The 27,931-nt window shown below is 41.0% G+C and overlaps 1 protein-coding gene across 1 annotated transcript; it reads right to left on the bottom strand.

Moving 5' to 3' along the window:
- On the bottom strand, positions 1 to 27,881 carry LOC145406716 (DNA repair protein complementing XP-C cells homolog). The gene is made up of 8 exons (XM_080277844.1): positions 26,738 to 27,881; positions 25,270 to 26,184; positions 23,008 to 23,115; positions 14,037 to 14,170; positions 10,861 to 11,086; positions 7,500 to 7,668; positions 2,242 to 2,396; positions 1 to 1,456 (listed from the first exon to the last, which is right to left on the bottom strand). Exons 1-8 carry the CDS (start codon positions 27,878 to 27,880, stop codon positions 506 to 508), a joined length of 3,801 nt encoding a protein of 1,266 aa, XP_080133970.1. The 5' UTR covers position 27,881; the 3' UTR covers positions 1 to 505.
- Positions 27,882 to 27,931: the final 50 nt, after the last annotated feature.

Genomic DNA, 27,931 nt, shown 5'->3' with positions numbered 1-27,931 from the left:
TATAGTACTGTGTACTTATTCTGTACACTTTCAGTGTAAAAACAAAAACAAACAAACTGTCCAGAGGTAGAACATTACATGACAACCTCACCAGCCAAGAAAACTTAAACTTGCCTTCAATCATAACTTGGACATCAATAAGTACAAGTTCATGACCACAAATGTTGGACACTATGTGAAAAGTCTCAACAAAAGTTATCAATATAAGAGTATCCATAAATGCTGATACTATAGACTGTTAAATAAATCATTTACACATATTAAAGCAAACATATAAAAATTTAACTTACAGCTACATTCACCTTGGAAATTATTAGCTACCTGGAAAGACAAACCAGAAGTAGCTGGTTTGCAACATTACTTACCTATACTGTATTAGCACTGCATGTTTTACATAGAATACTTAACATAGTATTTACTTAAATTTTCTATGATCATGCTTACTGCCAGGTACACTGATTTAATTTCTTCACTGCAGTTATTCATAATCATCATTCTCCTTCCTTCATTTTCTTTCTTTAGCAGGGTCATAAGTTTGGTCCTCACAGTCACTTGAATCCAGGGAAATATCGCCCTCACTCTCAATATAGGTAACTGTATTTTTATTTACTCTGCATCGTGAAGATAGTCTTCTTTGTTTTACATCATCAGAGATATTTACATCTGGTTCAGGTGTGGTCGATCGACTTGATGCCTCTGATTCTTCCTCCGATTCACTTTCTTTCTCCGACATTTCAGTCCTAGGTATGCATCCACGTTTCTTTTTCACCTTTTTAGCTTTCTTTATGGCAGGGTTTATGATGGATGCAAAGAATGGGTTGGAAAACTGAGGTTCAAGTACGGAAGATGACGGACGCTTGCCTTCAGCATCACTGTCATCACTTAATTCAGGATTTGCTGCCACATGGTCAGTTCCCCAGTTGAGAATGGCACGGATCTTTTCTTTTTTCTCTTCTTCGTCAGTCCCACTCTCATCATCACTCAGTGTCCCAAGTTCCTTAATTTTCAACTCCCTGACTTTTCCTGTCTTATTCCCTTCTTCTGTCTTTACTGCTGTTTTCTTTACTGTATTTTTTGTTCGCATGGTCCTCTGTTGGCTTTTCTTTGCCATCTCAACTACATTTGAACTCAGATCAATTTTTAGGTTCTTAACTGTGTGTGTAATAAGAGGTGGTTTGGATTCCCCTTCGTCCCTGTTTCGATCAGTTTCTGACCGCAGTGCATCAATATCTTCCTGTTTTATCCTTTTCTTTGTGTTCTGATTCTGTTCCTCTCCTTGTTCGTCTTCTTTCTTCTCTACTTTCGCATCAGTATCATCATCATCATCATCGTCATCATGTTTGTATTCCTCCCGCACCCTTGCCCTAACAATCATTCCCTTGATCAGTTTCCGCCAGTTATCATATACTCTCTTCTGCCTCTTTTCTTCTGCTCTCCTTGCTTGCTCAGCTTGTTCCTGTGATCATAAAAGTAAGAAAAATAAATAAAAAAAAATTATCTCGTAAAATAAACTTATGATTCCCTTCAACTTACATATTTTTCTTTCTCACTTTCATTTTAAAAATTCAGCTGCCTTTTGACAAAACCTCTTGCTATTCTCTGCACTAGTTACTTCCTCTTTTCTTTTTTCCTCTTCATCTGTAAACTAGTTTTAAGAGATTGGTGCTCCTATTTTTCACAGTGTAAAATTAGATTCTTACCCACCACGTACTAGGATAGGATGACAGGAACTTGTTTAATATTTATTCAAGTACACTTATGACACTGTTCATATACTTTTAATGTTTATCACAAGAAAATAAGTATATCCTAACAGCAGAATGAAATGTTTTCAACGAAAAAAAATACCATCTGTCCCTACGACAATGATTTTATATAATCAGCCTAAGGAAAAAGTTACAGAATAAAGTATGTCCTCTCTTCCAGTTGATGGAACAAAAACCTGAAGCCTAACACAGACCCTAAAATATAACTTTTGGAATGCTCAAGGAGCTACTGTGGCTTGATTGCAGCATGTTTGCTTTTCAGTCTGATTGTACAGTGAACCTAGGGTATAAAACTAATGTCAAAGCAGACTTTAAAGTAAGTACAGGTACTATGCACCCTGTTGGTTCATACTCATAACATACAGACTCTTAGAACACAAAGAAACACAATACAATGCTTCATCTTTAACCTGCATCACTCTTACTAAAGACACCCCATACTTACCAGCATGAGGTAGGGTTCATTCTAACTTACCTCATTCCAAGCATCCAGTAGTGTGTCTTTAAACTCTTCACACACCACATAACCATCATATACTGGATGCGTCCAGCCAGAATGGAAATCAAAGCCAACCATAGCAGGAGCACAGTCAATGTTCAGCTTACGAGCCAGTTTGTTCAGGCCGTTAACTGAAAAGCAATGATTTGATTACCATGAAGATACACTTCACATAACATACAGGACACCAATGGAATGATTACTCCATCATCGAGAGAGAGAGCAAGAGAGAGAGATCTGCATTTCCAAACATAACTGTACTTCATCCATACATTGTGATCCTTCATCAGTTCCTTTGCTTTCTCAACTTTCATCACACACACACTTTCTGTATCTATTCTTCTTGATTTGCCATGCCTCCTTCCACCTTCTACTAACTTCCATAAACCTGTGTCACCAGTATAGTTATGTCTACTGAATATGACCATATCAACTAAGCACACTCTTCTACAATAATATCCATCATCATCATCATCATCATCAGCCAATCCTGTGGTGCCCCATATATATATACTGAACAACCATGGGGACATCACACAACCCTGTCACATGCCCACACCAATCGTGAACCATTCACTCAGATGCCTATTAACCCTTACACATGCTTCACTACTATCATAAAAACTCTTGACAGCACCTAGCAGCTTACCATCTACACCATACATGCACAAAACTTTCCACAATCTTTCTCTGTCCACTTTCCTGTACGCTTTTTCTGGATCCATGAATGCCATAAACACCTTATGGTCCTTCTCACAAGCCTTCTCTGCTATCTGTTACACTGCAAATATTTGATCCACACATCCTCTGCCACTCCTAAAGCCACCCTGTTCATCATTTACTAGGACTTCTGATATCCCTCTTACTTTCTCTATAATAATTCTTTCCATATACCTTCCCCAACACTCAATAAACTTATGCCACGATAATTCCTGCACTCATTTTGCTCACCTTTATTTTTATACAGGGGTACAATAATAGCCTTTTTCCACTCTGCTGGCACAGTTTCACTCACCCATGCCTTCTTACGTATCTCCAACAAGCAATTCATTTCACCCTCTCCACTACGCTTAATCATCTCTGCATACACCTCATCAACCTCAGCTGCTATCCCATTTTTCAGCATCTCTGCATACACCTTATCAACCTCGGCTGCTATCCCATTTTTCAGCCGCTTCACAGCACTCTTCACCTGTGTGAGTGTCATGTCTTCTGGCAATGCATTCCTTCTCTGCACACCCCCAAAACCAATCATGTTTACAGCCGTTCTGCTCTCTTTATTCCCATTCATAAGGCATTCAAACTGTTCTTTCCATCTGGTCCTTACTTCATCCCCTTGGGTTAATAATCTACCACGCACATCCTTCACACCATAACATTTCTTTCTACTTTCACTTCTACATTTCCAGACCTCTTTCCAGAATAACTTCCTATTTTCAGAGTAGTTTGCATTCATTTTTCTTCCTAGATCATCATTTAACTCCTCCTTTTTCCTCTTCATTGGTCTCTTTACGTGCTTCTTGCTCTCAGTATATTCTGTTCTTATATCAGCTGAACCCCTGTCCTGTAACCGCTTTTGCCACTTCTTCCTGTTTTCCTCCACTGCTCTCTTAACCTCATCATCCCATCATACCATACCTTTCTTCTTTGTTATTCTTGCTACACCACACACCACTTCAGCATTCTAACTAAGCAATCCCTATATGCATTCCACAGGCTGTCCAGATCCATTTCATTCCAATTCACTGATTCTAACTCCTCCCCTACTTTGGTCCTGTAATCATCTGCCATTTCTTTGATCCTCAGTTTCTCAACTTTCAGTCTTTCTCCCTGACTGCTCCTCTCTATCCTGATCCGTCTCACTCCTCTCAGCTTGATCATGCTTACCACAATCGTATCATCTGACAGATTTCCACATCGTCCTCTCCTAATACTTTTTCAAATAATTTCCAACAATGTACGTAGATTCGTTGTAACTTAGTTTCTGAGAAAAACAGTTTTGGTGCTGAGCCCTAACATCCTACTACGTCTGATAGAGTTCTCACTCACCCACTTGTGAAATTAAACATCCATCCAACATCCAGTCACTTACTGCTCTGTTAGGGGCATACAGATCCAGACCTGTAAGATGAAAGTGACCAACCGGTTGCCTCTGAGTGGCATTAACTGTTAGATAATCCCAACCACCCCTTCAATGCTTCAATATAAATCCTAATGGAATGGAGCTGCCTAGCATGGGCCAACCGGCTTACTGCAGTTATCCTCTCTTCTTACAGTCTTATGTAAAATCAGTTGGAATACCTTAACTTGCTATCACCATGTTTAATTTTATTTGTTTCATTAACAAGCTCCAACATACTTTCATGCACTGGCCTTGGACATCTAACAGAGGCTCTCCACACTACTCAGTCTCTAGCAGCCTCTCTGAGTCCTCTAACCCTAAGGTCATGGTGTATGACCTCGTTCCAAGTAATTTTAGGTGTGCTAATAACTCTACCCTCCATATCCAGTTGTCATCCTCTATCCTCTCCACATGCCCAAACCATCTCAGTCTACCTCTTCTCGTCACATCATTAATACATTTAAGTCCCATCCTTCCTCTCAACTTTGCACTCACAATCCTAACCTCCCCAGGCCTGCCATTCAAGGATGTATTACACATACATCTGACCATTCTCATTTCAGTAAGTTTGAGCCTATGAATATCCTCTGCCTATATTGCCCAAATATCACTACCATACAGCATTACACTCCCAACACATGCTACATACAAGAACCCTTTGGTACTGACCTAGCTTCAGGCCTACCTCCAGCACATATCATGTCCCCCAAATAACAAAACTCCTCCACATATTCAAAGAGACTCCATCAAAATTAACCCTTTCCTGCCTCTCTCCTTCTGTATGCTCTCCTTTACATAATACACTCACAAAATCAGCATTCTTTTGCAGCCTACCTCTAATACTACTAATTCTCTTATGCACTCACTTATCACAAACACAGCACAAAATGAGTGAGTTTCACACACCATTGTGGTAAACTGCACATAGCCACTCATTCTGCTGTGACACTAGCACCATCTGCCCTAGATATCATCCATTTATTCTCAAACCCTTGTGCCCCATGCCATTTCTCCACTTCTCAAATCTTTCCTCTGTTACCCTTTCATCCTCCGCAATCAACACCAAGTCATTAGCATACGAGGTCTGTTGAGAAAGTATCCGACCTTAGGCTTTAAAAAAATAAACAGCTAACCTGTTGAGCTAGGACACTGATCCTCCTCACAGTAGGCCCCTTCTGGCTTGACATATGTAATCCAGCATTCTCTCCTCTGCCTGGCACATTTTTAAAAGTCCGTTTTCAGTATCTCCTGCAGGTGCTTTGTCACGTTCGTCATGATCTCTTCTCGTCTCCAATAGGGAACCCTTCAGTGGAGTTACAAGCTTAGGGAATAACCAAAGGTTGTACAGAGCCATGTCTGGTGTGCAGGGAGCCTGCCGGACCTGCAGGATGTTGTGCTTGGCCAAAAATTCCTGATCGGCTGAGAAGAATGGACAGGGGCATGGTCATGGTGTAACTTCCAACATTTTGCTTTCCAAAGGTCTGGTCTCTTGAACTGCGTCACAAAGATGACAGACAACATCAAGGTAGTAAAGTTCGTTGACAGTCCGACCTTCTGGTGTGTATTTGTCATGCACAACATCATGGTAGTCAAAAAAACTGTCAACATGCAAGTACATTTCACCATGCTGCGGACCTGTTGTGCTTTTTTTGGCCGAGGCGACCCTGCATGCTTCCAATGGGACGACTGTGCTTTGGTTTCTGGGTCGTACCCATACACCCAAGTCTCATTTCCACTGATAACAGTTTTCAAAATGTCTGGATAGTGCTTTGCACATTCCAAAATGTCTTGAGCAATGTTCATCCGAGAGATCATGATGAATGCGACAAAGCACCTGCAGGAGATACCCAAAACCAACTTTGGAAAATGTTTCAGGCAGTGGAAAGAATGCTGGACTACGTGTGTCAAGTCAGAAGGGGCCTACTTTGAAGAGGATTAGTGTCCTAGCTCAACAGGTTAACTATTTATTTTTTTAGAGCCTAAGGTCAGATACTTTCTGAACAGACATCGTATAAAACCTTCCACGGGAGTCTAATTCTACAGTCACACGAGAGCTTCAAGCACCATAATAAAAGTTTCAATGAAAATGTAAGAATTGCAGTGCCTGTAAACCTGTAATGCAACCTGTAAAGCCTCAAATAATTATTGTACAGGTACTGAAAAATGAATCTGGATTAAAAAAAAAAAAAAAAAATGTGGGGCAGATGAATGCATCCCTGAAGAAGCATGGAGAGTTTGAAGAGTTTCATGCTACAATAGTTATTATACATATTAAGAATACATAATTAAAGTTGATAAAAATACACAAAATGACTTGTTATATGGGGGGGGGGGGCACTAAAATATAACACCTGATTGGTTCATCCCCCAGTGTGACATATGTGAATTTTGATAACATGTTATATGCAGGCTTGCTTTGGGAAAATTACAGCTCAGGCAGGGATTCAGAGAGGGGCATGGGGTGCCTATTTCCCCCCCCCCCTTATTTTTGGCAAAGTAATGATAATTTATATATATATATATATATATATATATATATATATATATTTTTATGCAATAAATATCTTACTGCATTTGCATTTACCTGTATTATTGTACTGCTATAATAAAAACAGCAAAATAAAAGTGAATTCTGATATTTTGATTGCTTAACTGCACATAGTAGTGTTGGAAATTCTGCTGGGAATCACCCCCCCCCCCCGTGAAAGTAATGGATCTGACCCTGCTGCTAATAACAATTCTTCCTACTTCCCCATAGAAATAGGAGGCCATATGGAGAGTGAGAGAATGATGAGGAGAGTGTATGTGAGTGAGTAGGAGGGAAAGGCCAAGGATAAGATGGAGGGATGGAGTGGAGAGGTATATGAGAGAGGGGTGTGTGAGCTGGGAACAGGATAGTGAAATGGCGGGGGGCATGGGTAACATAGAGGCGATTTGTTTCTGGCCACCCCTTACAGAATTAAGGCATCTTGCAGTAGATATACGGATAGATTACAAGAAAAGAAGATTCTCAGTGAGTGTGTGTGTGTGTGTGTGTGTGTGCATGTGCACGCACATGAACACATGCATGCATATACATGCAAACTTGCATGATGGAGGGAGGGAGACTCACTTGGCAGGTGAACACATCCCCGTGGAAGCATGGATGGCTTGAAGAGTTCAACATTGCCATAGTCATTGCGTGGCACCTTCCCATTCTTGGCAACAGGGGGTTCATATTCTTCCACCTGCCACTCTCCAAACAGCTCCAGTGGTCGGTCCTTGATTATCTGACATGTGTTCTGAAGAAAGGTTGAAGTTTAATTAATCTTCTCATATTCTCTGACCTGTTCTGCACAAGTTCAGGGAGTTTAATTAACCTTTTCATATAACTTGGCATGTGTTCTGCAGAGTTCAAGGAGTTTAAACAACGTTCATATTACTTGACATGTTTTGCAGACAGGTTCATGGGGCTTTTCGTATTAACTAATGTGTTCTGCAGAAGTTCAGAGTTTAGTCTACCCTTTTCCATCCAGAGATGCACTTAGGTAAATTACTTTATTCAAGTTAATACAGTAGTAAATATTTGCTCAGATAAGAAAAATCCAAGCAACAATGTGATACAAAACAAGCATGTACAGGTAGTCCCCACAAACCGTGTGCCCGCAGAGCATAAACTTGCAAAACCATAACAATGGTGCTTTGAGAGTGAAAATTTTATGGAAAAAACATGAAATTACAATGTCAAATACTGCAAACAAACAGCAAACTGCAATAATGGTGCCATGTGGAAGAATGTAGCATGCAGGAGGCCTGTTAGGCATTAGGGAATGGACTACCTATGCCCAGTCAAATAATAAAAAGAAAATAATAATAATAATAATAATCCTCTGTTTATTACAGTAATGTACAGAAATGTGAATAACATGATGGCTATTTGGTATCTTAGGAATGTTTGTGTTTATAGTCCGTATTCTTATCAGTTCCAGAGGCTTCTTGGTCCTCTTCCTTAACATTTTTTTTTTTTTAATGCAGCTGGTTAACACTGTTTTGTACATTATTTATGAACAATACGATGATATTAGAATGATAAATAGCACAGAAGAGGATAGTTAGGCAAAACAATCCAAGTAAATAGCTTAGGAAGAATATGATCTGTGCGAGATTCATCTGAAATGTTCACTCTGGCAAGCCTACCTCTAAAACTGGCAGTTGCTTGGTTTCTGGCTTACCTCTACTTTATTATATTACCTTGTATTACAGTATTCTGATTATCATATTATTATCTTACTACAAAATTATCCAATTTTTCAGCCGCTTCACAGCGTTCTTCACCTGTGCAAGTGTCACGTTTCCTGGCACTGCATTCTTTCTCTGCACATCCCCCAAAACCAATCAAGTTTACAGTAGCTCTGCTCTCCTTATTCCCATTCATCAGGCTTTCAAAATATTCTTTCCATCTGGTCCTTACTTCATCCCTATGGGTTAATACTCTACCACTTATATACATCCTTCACACCTTCACAGTTCTTGCCGCTTTCACTTCTACATTTCCGTACCTCTTTCCAGAATAACTTCCTATTTTCAGAGTAGTTTGCATTCATTTTTCTTCCTAGATCATCACTTACCTCCTCCTTTTTCCTCTTCAATAGTCTCTTTACATTCTTCTTGCTTTCAATATATTCAGTTCTTATTTCAGTGGAACCCCGTGTCCTGTGACCACTTTTGCCACTTCTTCCTCTTTTTCCCCAACTGCTCTCTAACCTCAACTTTGATATAAATCACACAATAAAAGTTTTTGTTTCTTTTTGTCTTTTGTTTGTTTTTTTCTTTTTTGTCAGAGTAAACTAGATAAGACTAGACTGTTTCTGTTTTGTAAAGTTATATGTTTCTCTTCATACTGTGGTCGTACACCCATTGCAATCACTTCTTACAATAAAATGTTAAGCTTCAGTTGCATTATTAATTTCCTTTACAGCATCAATGTTTCCTAACCTAATGAAAAATATTATCATACTTGCTAAAGGTAAGTGCCAGCAGAGAAATAGTTATATGGAGGTGGTCAACAAATGTAAGACAATGGAACAAGATAAGTAGTACAGTATGAGTGACAGTAGCAAGCGAGTGGCGGCGCGGCAGTCTGACTCATCCTGTGGTGTCACCAATCTCACACCCAGGCCTTCACACAGAGACGGCCTTGGCTGAGGTATTCTTGTACATGCTGTCTGTGATGTGGTGTGTGAATGTCATGGTAATGTCATTTGCTTATGGGACAGTGTTTGGGGCCACTGGGGTGTGGGAATACAGTATTACACACATACAGTATAGGTTAAAAACTGTAGGTGAAAGAATGGAACACTGTCAAACTCCAATGGGGAGGGTTCATGTTTTGTATGCCAGATAAGCAACTGGCAAAACAGCATTTGGTCCATGTGTGTGTTGTACATTCCTGTAGTAGTGTACATCAGGGGATGGCATTAAAGGCTGTACTATGTCTGTTGTTGTAGAAAGTGTACATTGTGCGGTCTTGCAGAGCTGTTACCATCAGATGTGTGTCCTATGAGGTTGTTCAGTAAGGTGTTTGTGGAGTGTTGTGCTCTAAAGCAGTGTTGTGAGGGAGCTATAGGGACATGAGGTGTGTCTGTTGAGAATCAGGCATTTAGTTATCTTGAAAAGTGTGCTACGTAGTGTTACGGATCTGTACAAAGGTGTGCTCTCTGGTTTAATTATAGTGATGACTGTTCCATGCTTCCAAATGGTGGAAATGCTACAACATGCTGATGTCTGTGAGGGCCTGGACACCATGTGGTTCTCAGTGTGTTTGGTGTAAGTTGTTGATGCCATCCAACCCTGTTCTTGTTCAAGTTCTTTGTTTTCTTGATATGTTTTGTGTTGGTTCTGGAGTTGTTGTCACTGACCAACTCCAGTCTGTTTTGCAGAGCAGACCAATCAACTGTAGGCAAGCAACTGCCCCAGGACCATCCCATGCAGAGAACTGATGCTTCCTTGTGACTGACGGGTAACATATTTGCATACTGGTCAACGAATATATCTGCCTGTTAAGAAGAGATGCATTGAGTGTATGAAGTGATGGCAGCATGGGTCTTGGAAGTGATAGTGTTAACTCTTCTGCAATATAAATAAGGAACTAACACCAAGGAGGAGGTCATTATGGTAACCTGGAAGATGCAATGGTCTTGTATCCCTGGATAATGGGTGAACAGTGGGTGAAGAACTGCCACAGGCTCAAAAGCCTATGTTACAGAGATGAGCACCATGGAAAGTTGCTCATGGCATCTGTCCCTTTATTATTATTTCTACCTTTTATCTGCTTCTTTTTGAGTTTTATCATACACCACTAATGATTTAAGCAGCTGATGTGGCAAACAATTTTCATTCACCATTACCATCTCCTTCCAATTCATGCATCTGTCATGTTAGCTTTACAAAACAGTAAGGCTGCAGTGTACTAAAAATACGTATACATGTCTTACCCTATCCCATTTAGGTCTGGCTTTGACAATCTTATAGGGCTCCTCACCGACCCTGACACTCTTCGCTTCCTTCATCCAAGTCTCACGAGAGTGCAGGCTTCGTATGCTCTCCCTGGGGTACACTGCTTCGCCCCTAATGAAGCCCAAGGGGGATTCATTGGGTGGGTAGATGGCTTCGAACTTGAGCAGATGACGCTGCAGGGCATATAGTGGGTGGTTCTTGTACCTGTAAGTATTGCATATTTTAGTCATTTCTGATGGTCTATCTATCTGTTTACAGCCAGACACCTTAATCCTGGAAGGAGTGGCCAATTTCTGATGGTGCAATTAATTAATTTGAGAAAGCATATAATCTACCATATTCTTCCTTACAGTAGGTGAAGAGGTCAAGGAAGAGGAAGAATACCAGTAAATAATTTGAAGCAACATTTACTGTATTCCTTACCCCATCCTTAGTTGGGAAAGAGGTCAGGGAATGATTTACTCTATTAGGTTTTAGCAGTTTCTGATGACCCCACCAATTACTCAAGAAAGCTGATAAATTATTGTCAAACTTTAAAGACAGTCCTTATTATAAGTCAGGGTTATGTTCCAAAATGCTGCAAGTTAAGTTTGAAAATACATAATAAATTAGTTCTCTGAGGCTTCAGAACAACAGTAGAGATATATATATATATATATATATATATATTATCCAGATTAACTCTATTTTCACACTATAGTCTATATCATCTCAAAAGTCGGGACCAACTGCCTAGCCCCGGGCTCCTACACTGCTCGGGGCAATGTAGGGTTGGATGGATGGATGGATAGTCTATATCATATATTATACACTATGCATAAAACTCCCCGACATTTTAATTCAAAGAAACATCCACATAAATGAGGTCACTCTCCCACTAGCCTGGTGGAGAGTGGAGTACAACACTGATCAAGTACTGATGCGGCACCTTTAGACAACTAAGGGTGTGTTCTTATTCTGGTCTCACTCCAGATTTTCCTATGAGGCCATCTCATGGGAAAGTAGAGTGCTTAACAAGAATCCTCATACACTCAATGAGCTATTAAAAAAAAAAAAAAAAAATCCTGTACTGAATTCGGGAGATTTCAGCCATCCCAGAGGTTATGTTGCATCAAATATTCAGTGGTATGAAACAATGAGTTCAAATTACAGTATACTGCATTTAAAGGCTGAGGAAAACTATCTCAAATGACTGGTATCACTGTGTATAAACTGAAATGAACTGAAGGAAATAATTACAGTTTAGAACTTAGCCACATTTTCATGTTTTTAGACCAGTCGGGACTGTCTAAGCTTTCTGGACTGACTAGATGCTCGTGACACTGGGTTTTAGACCAGCATCAACATTAATGCTGTTCCTACTGGCTGGAGGATCAAATGGGTGGAGTCATGAAGGAATCTGTGAAGTTATGTAAAGAGAAAGACTGAGATGGTGATACATCAATTCAGCTATAAATATCATTGTTAGTTGTGTATGCAGTACTTGTTTCTATGCCATATAAAAGAAAAAATGTGATGACCTGCCAGTCTGTCACCATCAGAATCATAATAATGGGTTTTTATCACGCTATGAACTGAAATACATGTGCAACTTACCTTTTCAGTGATAACGGAACTGAAATAAACTAGGGGCAAAGGTTGCAGTATTCATCCTTAAGGAATTATTACTGGGAAATAGTTGTAAGTATTGTCATTACTTTATTATAATCCAAAAACTCACAAACTTTGCATTTATCTCCTGACACTATTATCTCACTAATTCAGCCATAACTTATTAAATTTTTCAGTTCAAGTTTGAACAAGTATTCATTTCATCCGATCAAATAGCACCTAAATTTACATCACCATCCCATAGTGCTGGGTGTCATTTATCTGAAATTCAGTTTTTAAAAAAGTTTATGCTTTACTTCTGTCTGTTATCTTTGCCATAGCAGCAGTTTATGCCTGGGTACAGGATGTTTGGGGTTGTCCTAGTCACCTGGTGCTACCGCGCATCCTTTTGTGCGCAGGAGTGGGCAAACCCTGTTTAGAGTGGTAACAGTGAGAAGTGGTGGAAAAGCACCTTCCCTGGGGTGAATTGAGGAAAAGCCTTTCCATCCTTCATCTCTGGCTGATCAACTAGGCTGAGTAGAATTGGGGCATATGAGAGCACTTACATTTCTCTCTAATATTTTTTTTTTAGGTAATGTGCTGCTCTTGGGTGTCTGCCCTTTCCTCTCTTCCTTCCATCCTCTTCTGTCTTTTTTTCTTTCATTCTTTCCTCTTCCTTCTGTCTATGAGTGACTCTACACTGAGTGTAGATCCTCTCATGCCTGACAAGCACCAAGTGCTCTCCCCAACACAGCGGACACCTGAAATCAGCATCATCTCACAGTCTGCCTCTAATACCACTACATACCTTATGCAACCACTTATCATAAACACTTCACAAGATGGAATTAACTTCCCACACCCTTGTGGCAAACCACACATGGTGACTCTCCCCCTGCTTTGACAATACCGCCACCAGCCCTAGATACCATCACCTCTGTTTTATCTGCATTTACTCTCAGGCCCTTGTTCCCCATGCCATCTCTCCACTTCCTAAATCTTTCCTCCATCTCCCTTCCATCCTATGCAATTAACACCAAGTCATCAGCATACAACATCTTCCATAGAAGCCCATTTCTCCAAGTCATGTGAGAGAGTTTCAAGCACTATGACAGACAATAAGGGGCTCTAGAATAACCTCTAATGCATGCCAACATTCATGAAAACCTCATCACTCAAGTCTCCAAGCACTCTCACCTGGGTGTGAACACCCATATACATAGCCATAACCACAGTAACCAGGCACTCCTCAATTCCAGGCTTTCTCATTGCCCAATTCACCACCTCCAAAGGGACTTTGTCAAACCCTTCTCCAAGACAACAAATACAAAGTACAAAAAAAATTCTACCACAGCTATGCCTATGGTGACAAGAAGACATCCTCCTCCTCCTCCTCATCACTTATCATATTTTTTTTCCCTCCCCATCTAAGAATGCAGTGAGATAGGATTCATAAAACAAGGAAAGAAAAGCACAAATGAAAAGACTAGCTTAGTGAAATGGGTCAGATATTCATTCATACACCGCTCAAGCACTTCAGCCTAAAACAAGAAATACAACTCACTCTCCAATACTCTTTGGCAGTGGCAGCTGTTTGAGATTTTGGTCAAGTTCTTTTTCCTCCTCCTTGTCCAAGCGGGACAGCTTCCCTCTGAATGCTTTCACTGCCACCCCCCACCACTCACTGTCACATCGTAGCTGAGGGAAGCAAAACAAATATGGTGAAAAAGGAAAATACATGGAGATGGAAAGTTTGACTAAATATAAAATGAGTACAGTAATCCCTGTAAGACCCGGACGCCCAAGTCCCGGACACCATAAGTCCCGGACATTTTGGGCTTGGGTCCTTGGACACACACACACACACACACACACACACACACACACACACACACACACACCACACACACACACACACACACACACACACACACACACACACACACACACACACACACACACACACACACACACACACACACACACACACACACACACACACACACACACACACACACACACACACACACACACACACACACACACACACACACACACACACACACACACACACACACACACACACACACACACACACACACACACACACACACACACACACACACACACACACACACACACACACACACACACACACACACACACACACACACACACACACACACACACACACACACACACACACACACACACACACACACACACACACACACACACACACACACACACACACACACACACACACACACACACACACACACACACACACACACACACACACACACACACACACACACACACACACACACACACACACACACTCTCTCTTTGAATTTGCCACGCGGTGACGAGCAGCTGTGTTTTGGCGAGTAGTTCCGCTGACGTCCGGTAGTGCACCGCAGCTTCCTCTCCCGCCTACCTACCGTTGTGATTGCACGCTCGTCACTATGACTGCCCATGTGCTCGCCTTTGTGGTGGTGCCCTACCAGCTGCAGGCCTTGCTGTTCCTCTGCTGCCTCTTACTCATGTGTGTGAGATGATGGCCCTGCTGCCCGACAAGAGGAAACGAGTGGTTCTGACTGAAGAAGGAGAGGGAGATACTGAAGAAGGTGGACACGGGATGGTCGACATCCCGCATCCTCCGAGAACTTAACCTGGCCCGGTCTACTTTGTTTGATATCAAGAAATCCCAGGACAAACTCACCCAGTACACGGCAGACTTTGCACTGAAGACCAAATGCAACGTTCAGAGGAAGATTATGTACCCTCCCAGGTTTGGAGAAGTCGACCGCTCCACGCTGATTTGGTATCAGCAACAACGTGCCGCTGGTGTGCTAGTGCATCATACAGAGCTGAAGGCTGCTGCTGAGAAGTTCACAAGGTTACATGACACCCCAGTCTTCAAGGCATTCGAGGGTTGCCCCTTCGCTTTCAAGTTACAACATGGACTTAACAACTGTAAGGCCCATGGTGAAGCTTTGGATGCCAATGAGGAGGGAGTAGAAGAGTTTCAGCAGAAGGTGAAGGGCTTGATCGACAAGGAGGGCCTCACTCTGTCAAGTTTACAATGCTGACGAAACTGGTCTATTTTACTGCTCGCTGCCAACGGATATCTGCTTCGCACTGTGCCAATGCTAACGGCACGTACCGGTTCAAGCATGTTACTGTTGGCCGTGCAAAGCTGCCTTGGTGCCTTCGTGGGTTGATGGATATCCTTTCTGTCGTTTGGTACCATTCTGTGAAGGCTTGGTTCACAGCGAAGATCTTCAAAGACTGGCTTCACCAGCACTTCGTCAAGGAGGTCATCCATTATCAGATGAACACACTGGGAATACCATGCAACCAAGTAAAGGCTCTCCTTCTTCTGGACAATGCACCTGCGCATCCATCCGACAAGGAGTTGGTGGCTGAGAATGGCCGCATTAGGAGCTTGTTTTTGCCACCTAATACGACTTCTCTCATCCAACCAATGGACCAAGGAGTGATCGTGGCTAAGAAGAGGCTGTACCATCAGAAGTTCCTGGAAAAGGTGATGGTTGTTCTCGAGGATGAGGATGAGCGCAGGGAGGGACGGGACACGCGAGGCCTGCGGACTGTGGAAAACCTTTGCCATTACAACCTCACGTCAGCCATCTACAACTGGGCCAGCGCATGGAGGGAAGCCCCTGGCAAGACTCTGGAAAGTGGTTGGTCTCGTCTGCTTCTCGGAGCTGATGTGGTGCATGACTTTCTAGGTTTTGACATCGATGACTTCCATGCGACTGGCAATAAGGTGGATGTGGACGAAATGCGTGAGAGGTTGGATGATGATGAGGGCGATCCCGGGTATCAGATCATGCCTGATATCGAGATCGCATCTTCAGTTGCAGGTACAAGTACCCAGCTGGAAGATTCCGACAAGGACAGTGAGGATGATACAGAGTCCTCTCAGCATGCCACTACTCCAGCCATCCCAAGCTGAGTGCACTCCAGGAGCACGTAGAGTTCATTCTGAACTACCTTGAACACCTGGACTGCGACTGGTAGATGGGACCCCTGGGACTTGTGGAGGAAGTGCATGCTTTTAGGCAGCACATCATCAATTGCCAGAATCGCTGTTCCTTACGTCAATCAACCACTGATACCTTCTTCAGGCCCGTGGTCCCCCGTCATGCCCAGCCCTGACTCCACACCACTGCCTTATCTAGACATGCCTTCCACCTCTGAGCCACAGCCCAGCACATCGGCCACGGTGGAGTCGCCACTGGACGTGAGTTTGTGGCTATCTTCAGAGTCGTCTGCAGTGGGTAGCCCATCACCACGTCCCAGCAATGCGCCCCTCGGCCACCTGCAACACCTACTCCCCAACTCTGACAGTAAATAAACAGCAAAAACTCGCCACTAGACCACACAGTAATTTACAGTGTTGTGCAGTGTTATGAAATTAGAATTCAGAGCGCCAAGGATTAAGTGCACAGTGCAACACTGGTGTGTTTCAAGTGCGGCACAAGTAAGAAAAGAATGTGGAGTGTTAAGAAATTAGAATTCAGAGTGCAACACTGGCGAGTTCCAAGTGCAGTGCAAGTAAGAACAGAATGTGCAGCGTTAAGAAATTAGAATTCAGAGTGCAAAGGATTAAATGCAGCGCAACACTGGATTACTGTACGTGCTTCAAGTGCACCTTCACTGCTGTCACAGCCTGAGAGGAGGCGGGTTAATCATCATGACGGCCACGGACGTGTCGTAAGTACCCTGTACACTGCTAAATGTTTTCCATACTCACTTCTAATTTCTCATTCTCTGGTTCCTTTTCATTTGTGTGAATAGGGTCTTAAATAGTTGCTGTGCATGTCCAGTAGGGAGTTATTTAGGTGGCCTTCAAAATTAGGTTGGGTTGTGGTCAGTAAATACCTGTCCAGGGGACATTTTCCCCAAGTCCCGGACAAGACCAAGTCCCAAACATGCCTTTGGCTCTATTACGTCGGATCATAGAGGGATTATTGTATTAAATTACTGGGCACTCACCATTCACTCAGTCAATGTAGTGCTACTCTCGGGTGTCTGCCCTTTCCTCTCCTCCATCCTTCTTTCCCTCCATCCCCTTCTGTCTTCCTTTCCTTCATCCTTTCCTCATCCTTCTGCCTACAGGCGACTTTACACTTCCTCTTGTCTTTCTTTCCTTCATTCTTTCCTCTTCCGTCTGCCTGTGGGTGACTCTACACTGAGTGACAAGCCAAATGGTTTCCTGTACACCAGGAAACCATTTACTATGCTGGGTGGTAACCATATAACCAAATTTTGGCACCTGGTGATTTAGTAAGAAATTATGGTGCTCCAATCAGACTGAGCTGGTGAAGATTTATATCCAAGGGGTGAGCCGGTGAAGATTTATATCCAAGGGGTGGTTGGGGTTTATTGCTCATGTAATGCCACTCAGGGATGTGTGAGGCTAGTCACTCTCATCTTAAATGTCAGGACCAACTTGCCTAGCCCAGGGCTCCTACGCTCCTCCTGAGGCAACGTAGGATTGGACGATGAATGAATGAAAGAAAGTACACCAGGCCCTCCACATTTGCGGAATCAACTTTCGTGGGCTTCAAAGATGCGGATTGCCCCTCTGTGGAGCCAAGACTAAATTTAATGGATATGATTGCAAGAAGTTGGTGTGTATATATGTAGCTGATGACTTGCCCACACTTACATGTGGGCTACACATATACACCAACACCCTGGGAACAATCACTCGTCACAGATACTATAACTGATTTTCAAACCGTCTTCAGTTTTTTTGTGGATTTTTGTTGTTTATGCATTGTTTTCTTGAGGTTTAACATTAACATGGATAATCCTATGAGTGTTTTGATGTCAAAATACGGCAGAATGACCAGAAAACACAGCCAAAAAAAGGATGGGTACTGTACGTAGTGTATAGGCAGGGTGTTTTTTTGGTTTTCAGTGGTTTTTCTGCATGGTTTTTGTGGTGTTTAGCATTACTTTGGATATTCGTATGTGTGTTTTGATATCGAAATATGGCAGAATGAATGGAAAACACTGCCAAAATAAGGAGGAGTACTGTACAGTCGCAGCACTTAGTCCTTGACCTAATCCAGGATCTGACTATGGTTCTGTAGGAAAGTTTGAGTAGTGAGAATTTTTGTTCATAAATGTTTAGTATGTGTCTTAGTAAGGATTTGTGACTTGGGTGGACATCCGTCATCAAGTAGGTTTACCGGCTATGACGTCATCAATAATGGCGGCTGCTCGATCACGAAACCTGTCTTATCTCTGTTAATATTTTTACTATTTGCTTGGGAATTGGGTCAGTGTGTTGTTATTAGTATGTAGAAGGTAAATAAGAATGCATTTATAACTCTTTCTGTCTTAAACATTTTTTTTTACTTTTATATATATGTAATGCATCAGTTCTTCTCAATATTGTACATAAAGTGATATCATATGATTATACAAAAATAATATATACAAATAGTGATTGTTTTACAGACATGTGCATATATGTTATCAAAAAGGGTTTTCCAAGTTGTATCAGACCTCTTTTTAATTATACAAAAAATAATATTACAAATAGTGATTGTTTTACAGACATGTGTATATGTTATCAAAAAAGGTTTTTGCAAGTGGTCTCAGACCCTTTTACAATTATCCAAAAAATGATGTTTACAAAATAGTGATTGTTTTACAGACATGTGCATATGCTATCAAAAAGGGTTTTTGCAAGTTGTATCAGACCCTTTTACACTCCTACACTTGCAAAAGGAGCAACAGGTAACTTCATTTTCCCTGCAAATACATGAGCATTTGGCACATTTTACACAGCTACATGCCCCAGTAAAGTCACTGGGATATTTCTGTAAATTGGTTTGTGGTACCAAGCCATTTTCTTCTACTTCAAAACCGAATTCACAAGGATCTAAGTGAGTAAACATGTTTCCAATGCAGTGATGTTGAAGATATGTATAAAAGTATGACCTCAACAAGTGTCCCTTGGCACTTCTGCTTGTGGGTGGCAAGTCTTCAATGCCTGTGTCTTTTCCATGATGGTACAGCCACAAACTGAGTTCATCTAAAGATTTGCAAGGTGATCCTTTTCGTAATAACTGTACTAAGTACAGTATTCTTCTGCAGACTGGAAGCTTTTGGCTACATCTTCTGGATCATGAGACACTCCAAATTTTTCCAAATATGTTCTTGTTGCAATATTAAGAGCTGCTTTCTTGGTCCCAACCTTACTTGTGTTATCTGATCCAGATAATGCATGGATGGCGGGAAGCAGAGAGCATAAGTCTCGACCCATGTTTTTATGAATAACATGAACAGGCAAAAGCCTTGTGGAATCGCCAACTCCAGTACGCACCCACATTTCTCGTACACCAAGTTGATGAAGAGAAGGCCAGTGAAACAAAGCTAATACCATCACATCAGTATCAGCACTAACAAGAACAATTTTTGTAAAGCCATGTTGGGATGCATGTTTTACATGAATCATCATTCTAAAGTCAACTTCCTCAACTGACAAACAGATATCTCTGGATGCTTTACTTGCCTACCATTTTGCACTGATATACAGTTAAATGTTATTTCCTCTTCTTCATTATTGGAAAAAGCACTAAATGTGTGGTTAGTAGCACATGGTGTCTGAGTCAAAGAAGATATTAGTGTATTGGCAGTGAACTCTTGTAGCATCAGCTTGTTTCTCGATCCCCAAAAACTGTTAAGTTGGAAAGGCAATGGCACCTCTTCAGAAATGTGACTGATATCAATAACAATTCCTGTACTCTGCCAATATACTCTCTCAGGTTGATTTGGTGACAGCTTGTGATAACTGTCAAAAACATAATCGACTCTGCCACAGTCCTTTGTGATGCCTTGAACATATGAAGAGAAAGTAGAAGCTGCTCCACCAAAGGTTTGCTTTTCACTTGTCATAACTTTTCGTAAGGAATTCATGACATCCACAACGTAGCAAGTCTCCTCATCAGACTGGAACAATTGATCACTGTTGGTGCTGCAATAAGAGGTTTCTAGCTCTTTTAACAATGCACTTTTTTGTGTTTTTTTAAGTAGCCCTTGTTCATCAAATAGTGAGCAGCTATCAGATAGATCAAATCGGAACAGCTCCTGCATGTCATATCCACGAGCTTGAGCTATTTGTATCATACGGTGAGCTGAAGTTGTTGACTTCTTTTTTACAGATGTCTGTTTGAGACCTGTACTTCGTGTTTTGTTGCTATCAAATGCTGGTAGCATGACTTTGTGGATTGTACTTGAGATCCTTGTTGTTTTATCTTCATACCTTGCTTTGCGCTGTGTAGAATACAAATCACCTCCAGTGTGAAAAGCATTCAAAATCTGTTTCTTAGTCTCTTGTGAAACCAGTTCTTTTGTGATAAGATTGTGCAATGGATTAGGAATCATATCAAATGGGTTACCTTTTTGCAAGACATATCTGAACATTATGTTGACTTTCATCTCTAAACTCTAATATGAAAATATTAGAATTAATACGCTTAAATAAATTTATTTAAGATGTATTTGTAAAGATCATCACTTATACATCTCCTTTTAACTTCCCAAAGGTTAACTTTGTGGAAATAAAAAAAAATTGAAGCAAATAGTAAAAATATTAACAGAGATAAGACAGGTTTCGTGATCGAGCAGCCGCCATTACTGATGACGTCATAGCCGGTAAACCTACTTGATGACGGATGTCCACCCAAGTCACAAATCCTTACTAAGACACATACTAAACATTAATGAACAAAAATTCTCACTACTCAAACTTTCCTACAGAACCATAGTCAGATACAGGACTAACCAGGGTGTAAGGGAAAGTCAATGCCACCACAGGGCTGCAGTGCGTCGAACATGTTCCCTTACACCCCCTGCCTCCTTCCCCCATCACCCCCTGCAGGGGGTGTAAGGGAAAGTGTTCCGACACACTGCAGCCCTGTGGTGGCATTGACTTTCCCTTACACCCTGGTCAAGGACTATGTGCTGCGACTGTACATACAGTAGTGTATAGGTAGAGTGTTCTTTGGTTTTCAGTGGTTTTTCTGCATGGTTTTCTTGGTGTTTAGCATTACTTTGGATATTCCTATGTTTGTTTTGATGTCTAAATATGGCAGAATGACCAGAAAACACTGCCAAAATAAGGAGGGGTACTGTACATACAGTAGTGCATAGGTAGAGTGTATTTTGGTTTTCCATGGTTTTCTTGTTTAGCATTACTTTGGATATTCCTATGTGTGTTTTGATGTCAAAATATGACAGAATGACTGGAAAACACTGCCAAAATAAGGAGTACATACAGTAGTGTATAGGTAGGGTGTTTCTTTGGTTTTCAGTGGTTTTGATGTCTAAATATGACAGAATGACCAGAAAACACTGTCAAAATAAGGAGGAGTACCGTATATACAATAGTGTATAGGTATGCTGTTTTTTTGGTTTTCAGTGTTTTTCTGCATGGTTTTCTTGGTGTTTAGCATTACTTTGGATATTCCTATGTGTGTTTTGATGTCTAAATATGGCAGAATGACCAGAAAACACTGCCAAATTAAACACAGGTACTGTACAAACAAGTTAGGTATAGGTTGGAGGTTGGGTAAAGGTAGGGTCTGGGTATAGGAGGGGAGTAGTGTTCATTATCCGGATGTTGCAACTACCCATACAAGCCTTTGGGTCTCTTTCTACTGAAGGACAAAACAAATTACTTCCTGGAACCAAGAAAACAATTTACTATGCTGGGTGGTGATGACAATATATTCCAAATGATGCCTGGTGGTCTAGTATGATGGAGCCTGTACAGAATTTCATCTGAGACGTGGCTGGGGTTTCTTGTTCACATTATGTCACTCAGATGAATGAGGCTGGTAACTCGTCTTAAATGTCAGGATTAAGTAGCCAAGTTCCAGGCCATTATGTCCCTGTTTATATGAAGCAAATGGAGATTTGTTGATGATGATCATTACTGTTACTGTACTATTATTTTGAGCTCCATATAGAATTCATCCAACCAACTCAATTTTCTGTCATATCCCCAGCTTCAATTTCCATTTCCTTGCTGTCTTACACACTCCTTTACCATAAACATCTACCTTTTTCTTAGCCTGCCTTGTATCACCTTCAATCACATATACCCTTCTCACCAAGCTATCTACATTCTCTTCAATATGGCCATACCGGTACTGTCTAAGCACAGTCTCTGCATTAAGAGGGCACCAACACACCTTCAAGCTCTCCTCTTGAAGCCTCCACACTAACACCTCTAATATCAAGACCTCTGTTTAATATTAAGGCCTTCACAGCACCAACCACCTCCAATCCTTGTGCTACTCTTTTTTCCACTTCCTTTGCACATTTCCCTCTCTTTTCTATTATTGAACTACATTGATGGTACAGTGCTTTGACTCCCTCACCTCAAGTCCACCTATAATAACGAACTATAAGAAAGCATAATTAGATGTTTTCATTAACTCTGAAGTCAAAGTAGTTTCAAATAAAGACAGTCCTCAACAAACCTTGTTTTCACTTGAGAGCCAACTTGTTACATAACGACGGGTCACATCTCTAACTGTGAGGTTGGCATTGAAGGCAGTGATGTATGCTGAACCTGAGGGCATTCTGGCCTGTCATGGGAGATACAGCTATTTACAGTATTTATTTCATGAGAATTATCATCTGGGTCTGCTGCTGAGGTCACTCAAGAGAAAACCCAAAATTTAAAGGAGAAAGATACTGAAAAATAATATACTAAAACATGGAAAGTAACAGGTAGGATTTAATATAATTCTCACAAAAGAAAGTATAACTTCTAAATAATAAAGTGACAAAAATCTGCACAATGATACTAGAGTGTACTTTATAATATTCAGTTATAATCTATTTTGCCTATTTGATATTTTCTGTGTGTGTACAATCAGGAACTAAAGTTCACCAAATATTTCACCTCCTCTACTTCCCAATTTCCTCTGCTGGTGCATATTTGTAACCTGAGAGGTTTGGTATGTCTGATATGATGCATCAGGGAGGAAAGTGAAGGCCATGCCCTAAGTGTGAAGCAACACTGGAAAAGAGGACAACTCTTGTTTCTGACAGTTCCAGTGCCGATGCAGAATCACACATTCAAGATAAAGGATGTTTTGTCAGCATTTTAAAGATTTTCACCAAGAAAGTCTGTATAGGAAAAGCAGATGCAGCTGACAAAAAATGCATAACCAAGCACATGGTGGCACTGTGCACCCTGAGTTGAGCAGTTGTGGCATCCACCCAGGGGCCAGGCCACCTCATATTTCCCTCGGTCTTGCTGTGGGAAGAATCCCAGTCTGACCTTGATGTACTGTCTACCACAAGGGGGCACTGCATCTCTGAACAGTGTATGTACTACTATAGTTACAGGATGACCCCACAGAAGCACTTGCTTACCTGTGGTGGACAGGTCTGCTCAGCCAGAGACAGACTGGGGTTAAACAACAATAATCATATCCCTTATAAAAATAAGTACTGCTCTAAGCCAAAGTAAGAGTAATGGAACCAATTTCAGACAGCCACTGGTAGTCAGATCCTCTTGGTAATGGGATATTGGAGAGATTGGTACAGCAATGGAAATTAAATTTGTCTACCATACTACTCCAGTGCATCTCCTTCGCATTTAGGACATATCTGTCACTTTCCTCCGTGATGCATCAGGTGAAAGAGAATCACTTATGGGCAGTGAAAGATATGATGCCTCTCTTCCCTTAGGAATAATAGTCACCAGTGGAATGTAAGGAGCAGGAGGACCGAAATATTACATCAACCTTGGCTCCCAACTCTTCTTATAATATACTGTATACTAAAATTAAGGAAATATCACATATTTCTTATACCATCATTACTGACATTTGAATTATTTTCTTCACACTTTACCACCATTCTCATTTTCTTTCTTTTTTGTAACATTCAAACCTCACAAGCTTCCTAATTCTATTTCTAACCTCTGCCTCCTTTCATTTTCACTTACTTCAATCAGTATTCAAGCCCGACTATTTCTATCACTAGTCAAACCTCAATATTTCTAATACTACTGGTATTCAAGCTTCACTATGTCTATCACTATTCAAGCTTTCAAATTCACTGTTTCTATCACTACAGTACTCAAGTCCCATTATCCCTATAACCATTCTTGCCTCTCCACCATTTAAGGGTTTGTTTTGTGTCTGTTGGGGATTCAATTATGTAAATTTGGTTTTCAAATGTGGACTGACAATATGCCCTATAAATTATAAGTTAAACATCTACAAAGCAGTGACACACGTACTGTACCGACATAATTTCACCGACTAACTCTGGTAGAACACTGTACCAGTCATAATGCAGATATTTACAGGAATTTTCTGTAGCAGCAATCATGAATTACCAGTATGTGGCAAAATATATTTTCCATTTCTGATTTTTGGATCCTACTCATCCTTACAATAAAATTTTTTCCCATTTCATTTACTGGGGCCTACCTACCTCTGCTGGAGATAATGATGGAATGGTTTGTGGATAATATTTCTCTACAGTAGGTGTCTAAAGCCCAAACCCTGCAGGGGATGGCCACAAACAAATTGCCTCCATGTCATCCTTTCCTCCAGAATCAGGTGACCCCTTTCAATTCCACACCTCTCCAACTCATCCCCGAACTTCCTCATCCCCTCTCCTTCTCCACCTCACTCTCATACACTCTACTAGTAAACCATTTATATGAACTAGTAGAACTACAGTTTAAGACAAAGAACAGCGTTCCAGTACTCACTTACCTCAATCTCAGCAACACTGTGGATCTTGCCTCGAGCTATATCCACACACACCCACTTCTCTTCCTCCTCCACATACACTTCTGCCCATTCCACCAGTGGCTCTCCCTTCTTTTTCTTTCCTCCCCTTTCTCCATCCCCTTCTGTGCTCTTCCTTTTTTCACTGCTTGTTTTCCGTGATGAAATGGCTTTTGGACCTTTCTTAACCTTTCCTTGATTAGGGTCAAAGTCACTGTCCTCATCATCATCACTAATACTCTTCCACTTATTGCCTTTTTCTTCTGATTTCTTCTTCCTTGCAACTTTTTTTGCTGCAGTATCATTATCAGAATCAGAAGACAACATTTTTCTCCCCTTTTTTCCCTTCTTTTCAGTTTTTAGTTCAGATGTGGATGGTTGTGATGGGCTAGGCATTGGAGACTTTTTACTTTCATCCTGCTTAGTTTTCTCATCATCTGCTTTCTGCCCCTTTTTTATCAACATCTCTGTCCCTGGCTTCCAACTTAGAGGCTGAAAAGACAAAACAAGCCTTACATTTATACCGAGGGCTCTGCAGAAAATAACAAACATCAGAACCAATTCACGATTTGTACGTGCTGATTTGCTTTCAAACCTCCCACCAAGAATGTTGTCTAAATCACGGGACCAATAATCTTTTGGTAGATCTCCGGTTACCAAGGTGATCTTGCGTCCAAACCAAGACACAAATTTCTGTAGGTAACCTAAATCCAGTCTCTTTGGCGGGTATGCATTCTTGTCCACAATTAAAGAAAGTGCAGCACCCAGGAGAACATCTGAATTCAGAGCCTGGTTGAGGTATCTACCATGGGCTAGAAGACATAGGAGGTGTGTCTTGTGCATGTTCTCGTATACTTCTTTGATGGAACGGTTGACACTCTTTCGGAGGTAGTCCTCAATCTGTGGAAAATAATAGCTAAGTGGACTTGAATGCAGGACTCTTCCCCAAGCTTAAGAAGTCTTTTAGCAGCAGCTAGACTGACAGGTAAAGGTATAATTAAACTTGTTTTGATCTTTTGGCTGGGGGGAAAAAAAAAAAAAAAAAAAAAAAAAAAATTCCCTCATGATCTACTGGTAGCCTGAATAAAATGCCTACATCAACTCTGGCAGCTAAAAGGTTAAAAAAGATCATTTAACAAAAAGCTCTGTCTTCTAATTTAACACCTTCAATCCAATTACTGTATTATTATTTTTTAAATTTTAATCTAGCTAGTTCCAAACAACATTATTCAGCATAGGAGATACTTTCTGAACTGGAAGGGTTAGGTACAGCTTGAAGTGGCCCCTTCACCACTATGGCCTTCCTAACTTTACACAGTAATCATTTGCAGGCCATTAGAATAGGATTTTTAAAAATACATCATCAGACTGAAGGGGTTGACAGTACTAATTCATTACGTATGGAGGATGGAAGAAATGCATATATATATATATATATATATATATCACTTACCATTTCCTCCTCTGTACGTCTCTTCCTCTTCTTCAAACCCCACAGCAGGTCTGGGGCATCAAGTTCTATTTTCACACTCTCCTTCTTCACACTGGCCGCACCACTGTCCTCCAGCAGCTCCTTAGCCTCATCCATTTCTTCCTCCTCCACCTCCTCCCAGTCACTTGCATCAGACTCAGGGGCAACTGAGTCCACTTTGGCTTTTTTATGACCCCCTCTTTGCTTCCTGGAGTCTTTACTTCGTTCTCGCTTCTTGGCATCCTTACTCTGGTCCTTACTTTGGTTTCGTTTCCTTTCCTTTGAGCCACTCTTCTCCAGGCTCCCTCTGTCCATGGATTTTTGTATTTTGCTAACTTCAGATTTCTTGTTTCCTTCCTGAACTTCATTACTTTTACTGGAATCACGTTTTTTGCTAGTTTGCTTCTCTTTGACCAAGTTCTCGTGCTTCTTTTCATGGGATTTACCTTCATTTGATTTTGCAATACTGATCTTTTTCTCTTTTGTTTTATTATGTAAATCCTCTTTGGCCATTTTCTTTGCTTTGAATTCTCCTTTCTTCCCAACACCTTCAAAAATCTTTTTCTCAATGACTGAAAAATCAAGATCATCAGAATCATCTACTTGAACTGGGAGAGATTTTCTGCCAACTACCTTATTGTTTGATACCATGTTCTGATTGACTGCTGCTTCACTTTTCTTTTTTTTACTCACAGATCTCTTACTCTTCTCATTCTTAACTTTAGAATTTTCATTTTTAGGAGTGCTGGAAACTGTAAATGGGGTATCCCTCTTGTCTTGATGTGTTTTAATTAATTTAATCTCTGATGCTGGGGAATCCCGTGAATCAGTATTTTCTTTAGAGCAAGATGGAGTGGGGATATTTACTTCTTGTTTTTTAGATTCCTGACTTGTAGAATTTCTCTCGGGTCTCCTTTTCTCATTTTTTGATGCTGGAGCTGCTTGACTAATTTTCCTCTTTGCTGACACTGTAGGTGGGCCAGTTTTCCCCCATTTTACTTTAGCTTCTGGAAACACTGGTTTGCCCTGAATAAGTTTTTCAACAAGAACACGGGGACCTTTCAGACTGGAACGCCTCCTCACAGCTGTGAGTTGAGCTTCCTTTCCTGATGATTTCATGACCATCCTGGATCTGTCAGTTTGCAAACAGGTTCAGTAAATAATGGAACAAATATA

This window comes from Coenobita brevimanus, chromosome 1 (genome assembly GCF_032717465.1).
Source record: "Coenobita brevimanus isolate Jiangsu-jjx chromosome 1, ASM3271746v2, whole genome shotgun sequence".
Lineage (NCBI taxonomy): Eukaryota > Metazoa > Arthropoda > Malacostraca > Decapoda > Coenobitidae > Coenobita > Coenobita brevimanus.
Note: the sequence above shows the minus strand (reverse complement) of the source record. Positions and strands in the feature narration are given on the sequence as shown.

Bases quoted from the DNA above. Each gene is read 5' to 3' on its own strand.
- LOC145406716 (XM_080277844.1), bottom strand. From the start codon at position 27,880: ATGGTCATGAAATCATCAGGAAAGGAAGCTCAACTCACAGCTGTGAGG. The intron at 14,171-23,007 runs GTTTGTTGAGGA...TGCTTCCCTCAG, and splicing joins GGCTCTCAAGTGAAAACAAG to CTACGATGTGACAGTGAGTG. The intron at 11,087-14,036 runs GTGAGTTGTATT...CAATACTTACAG, and splicing joins CTGCCAAAGAGTATTGGAGA to GTACAAGAACCACCCACTAT.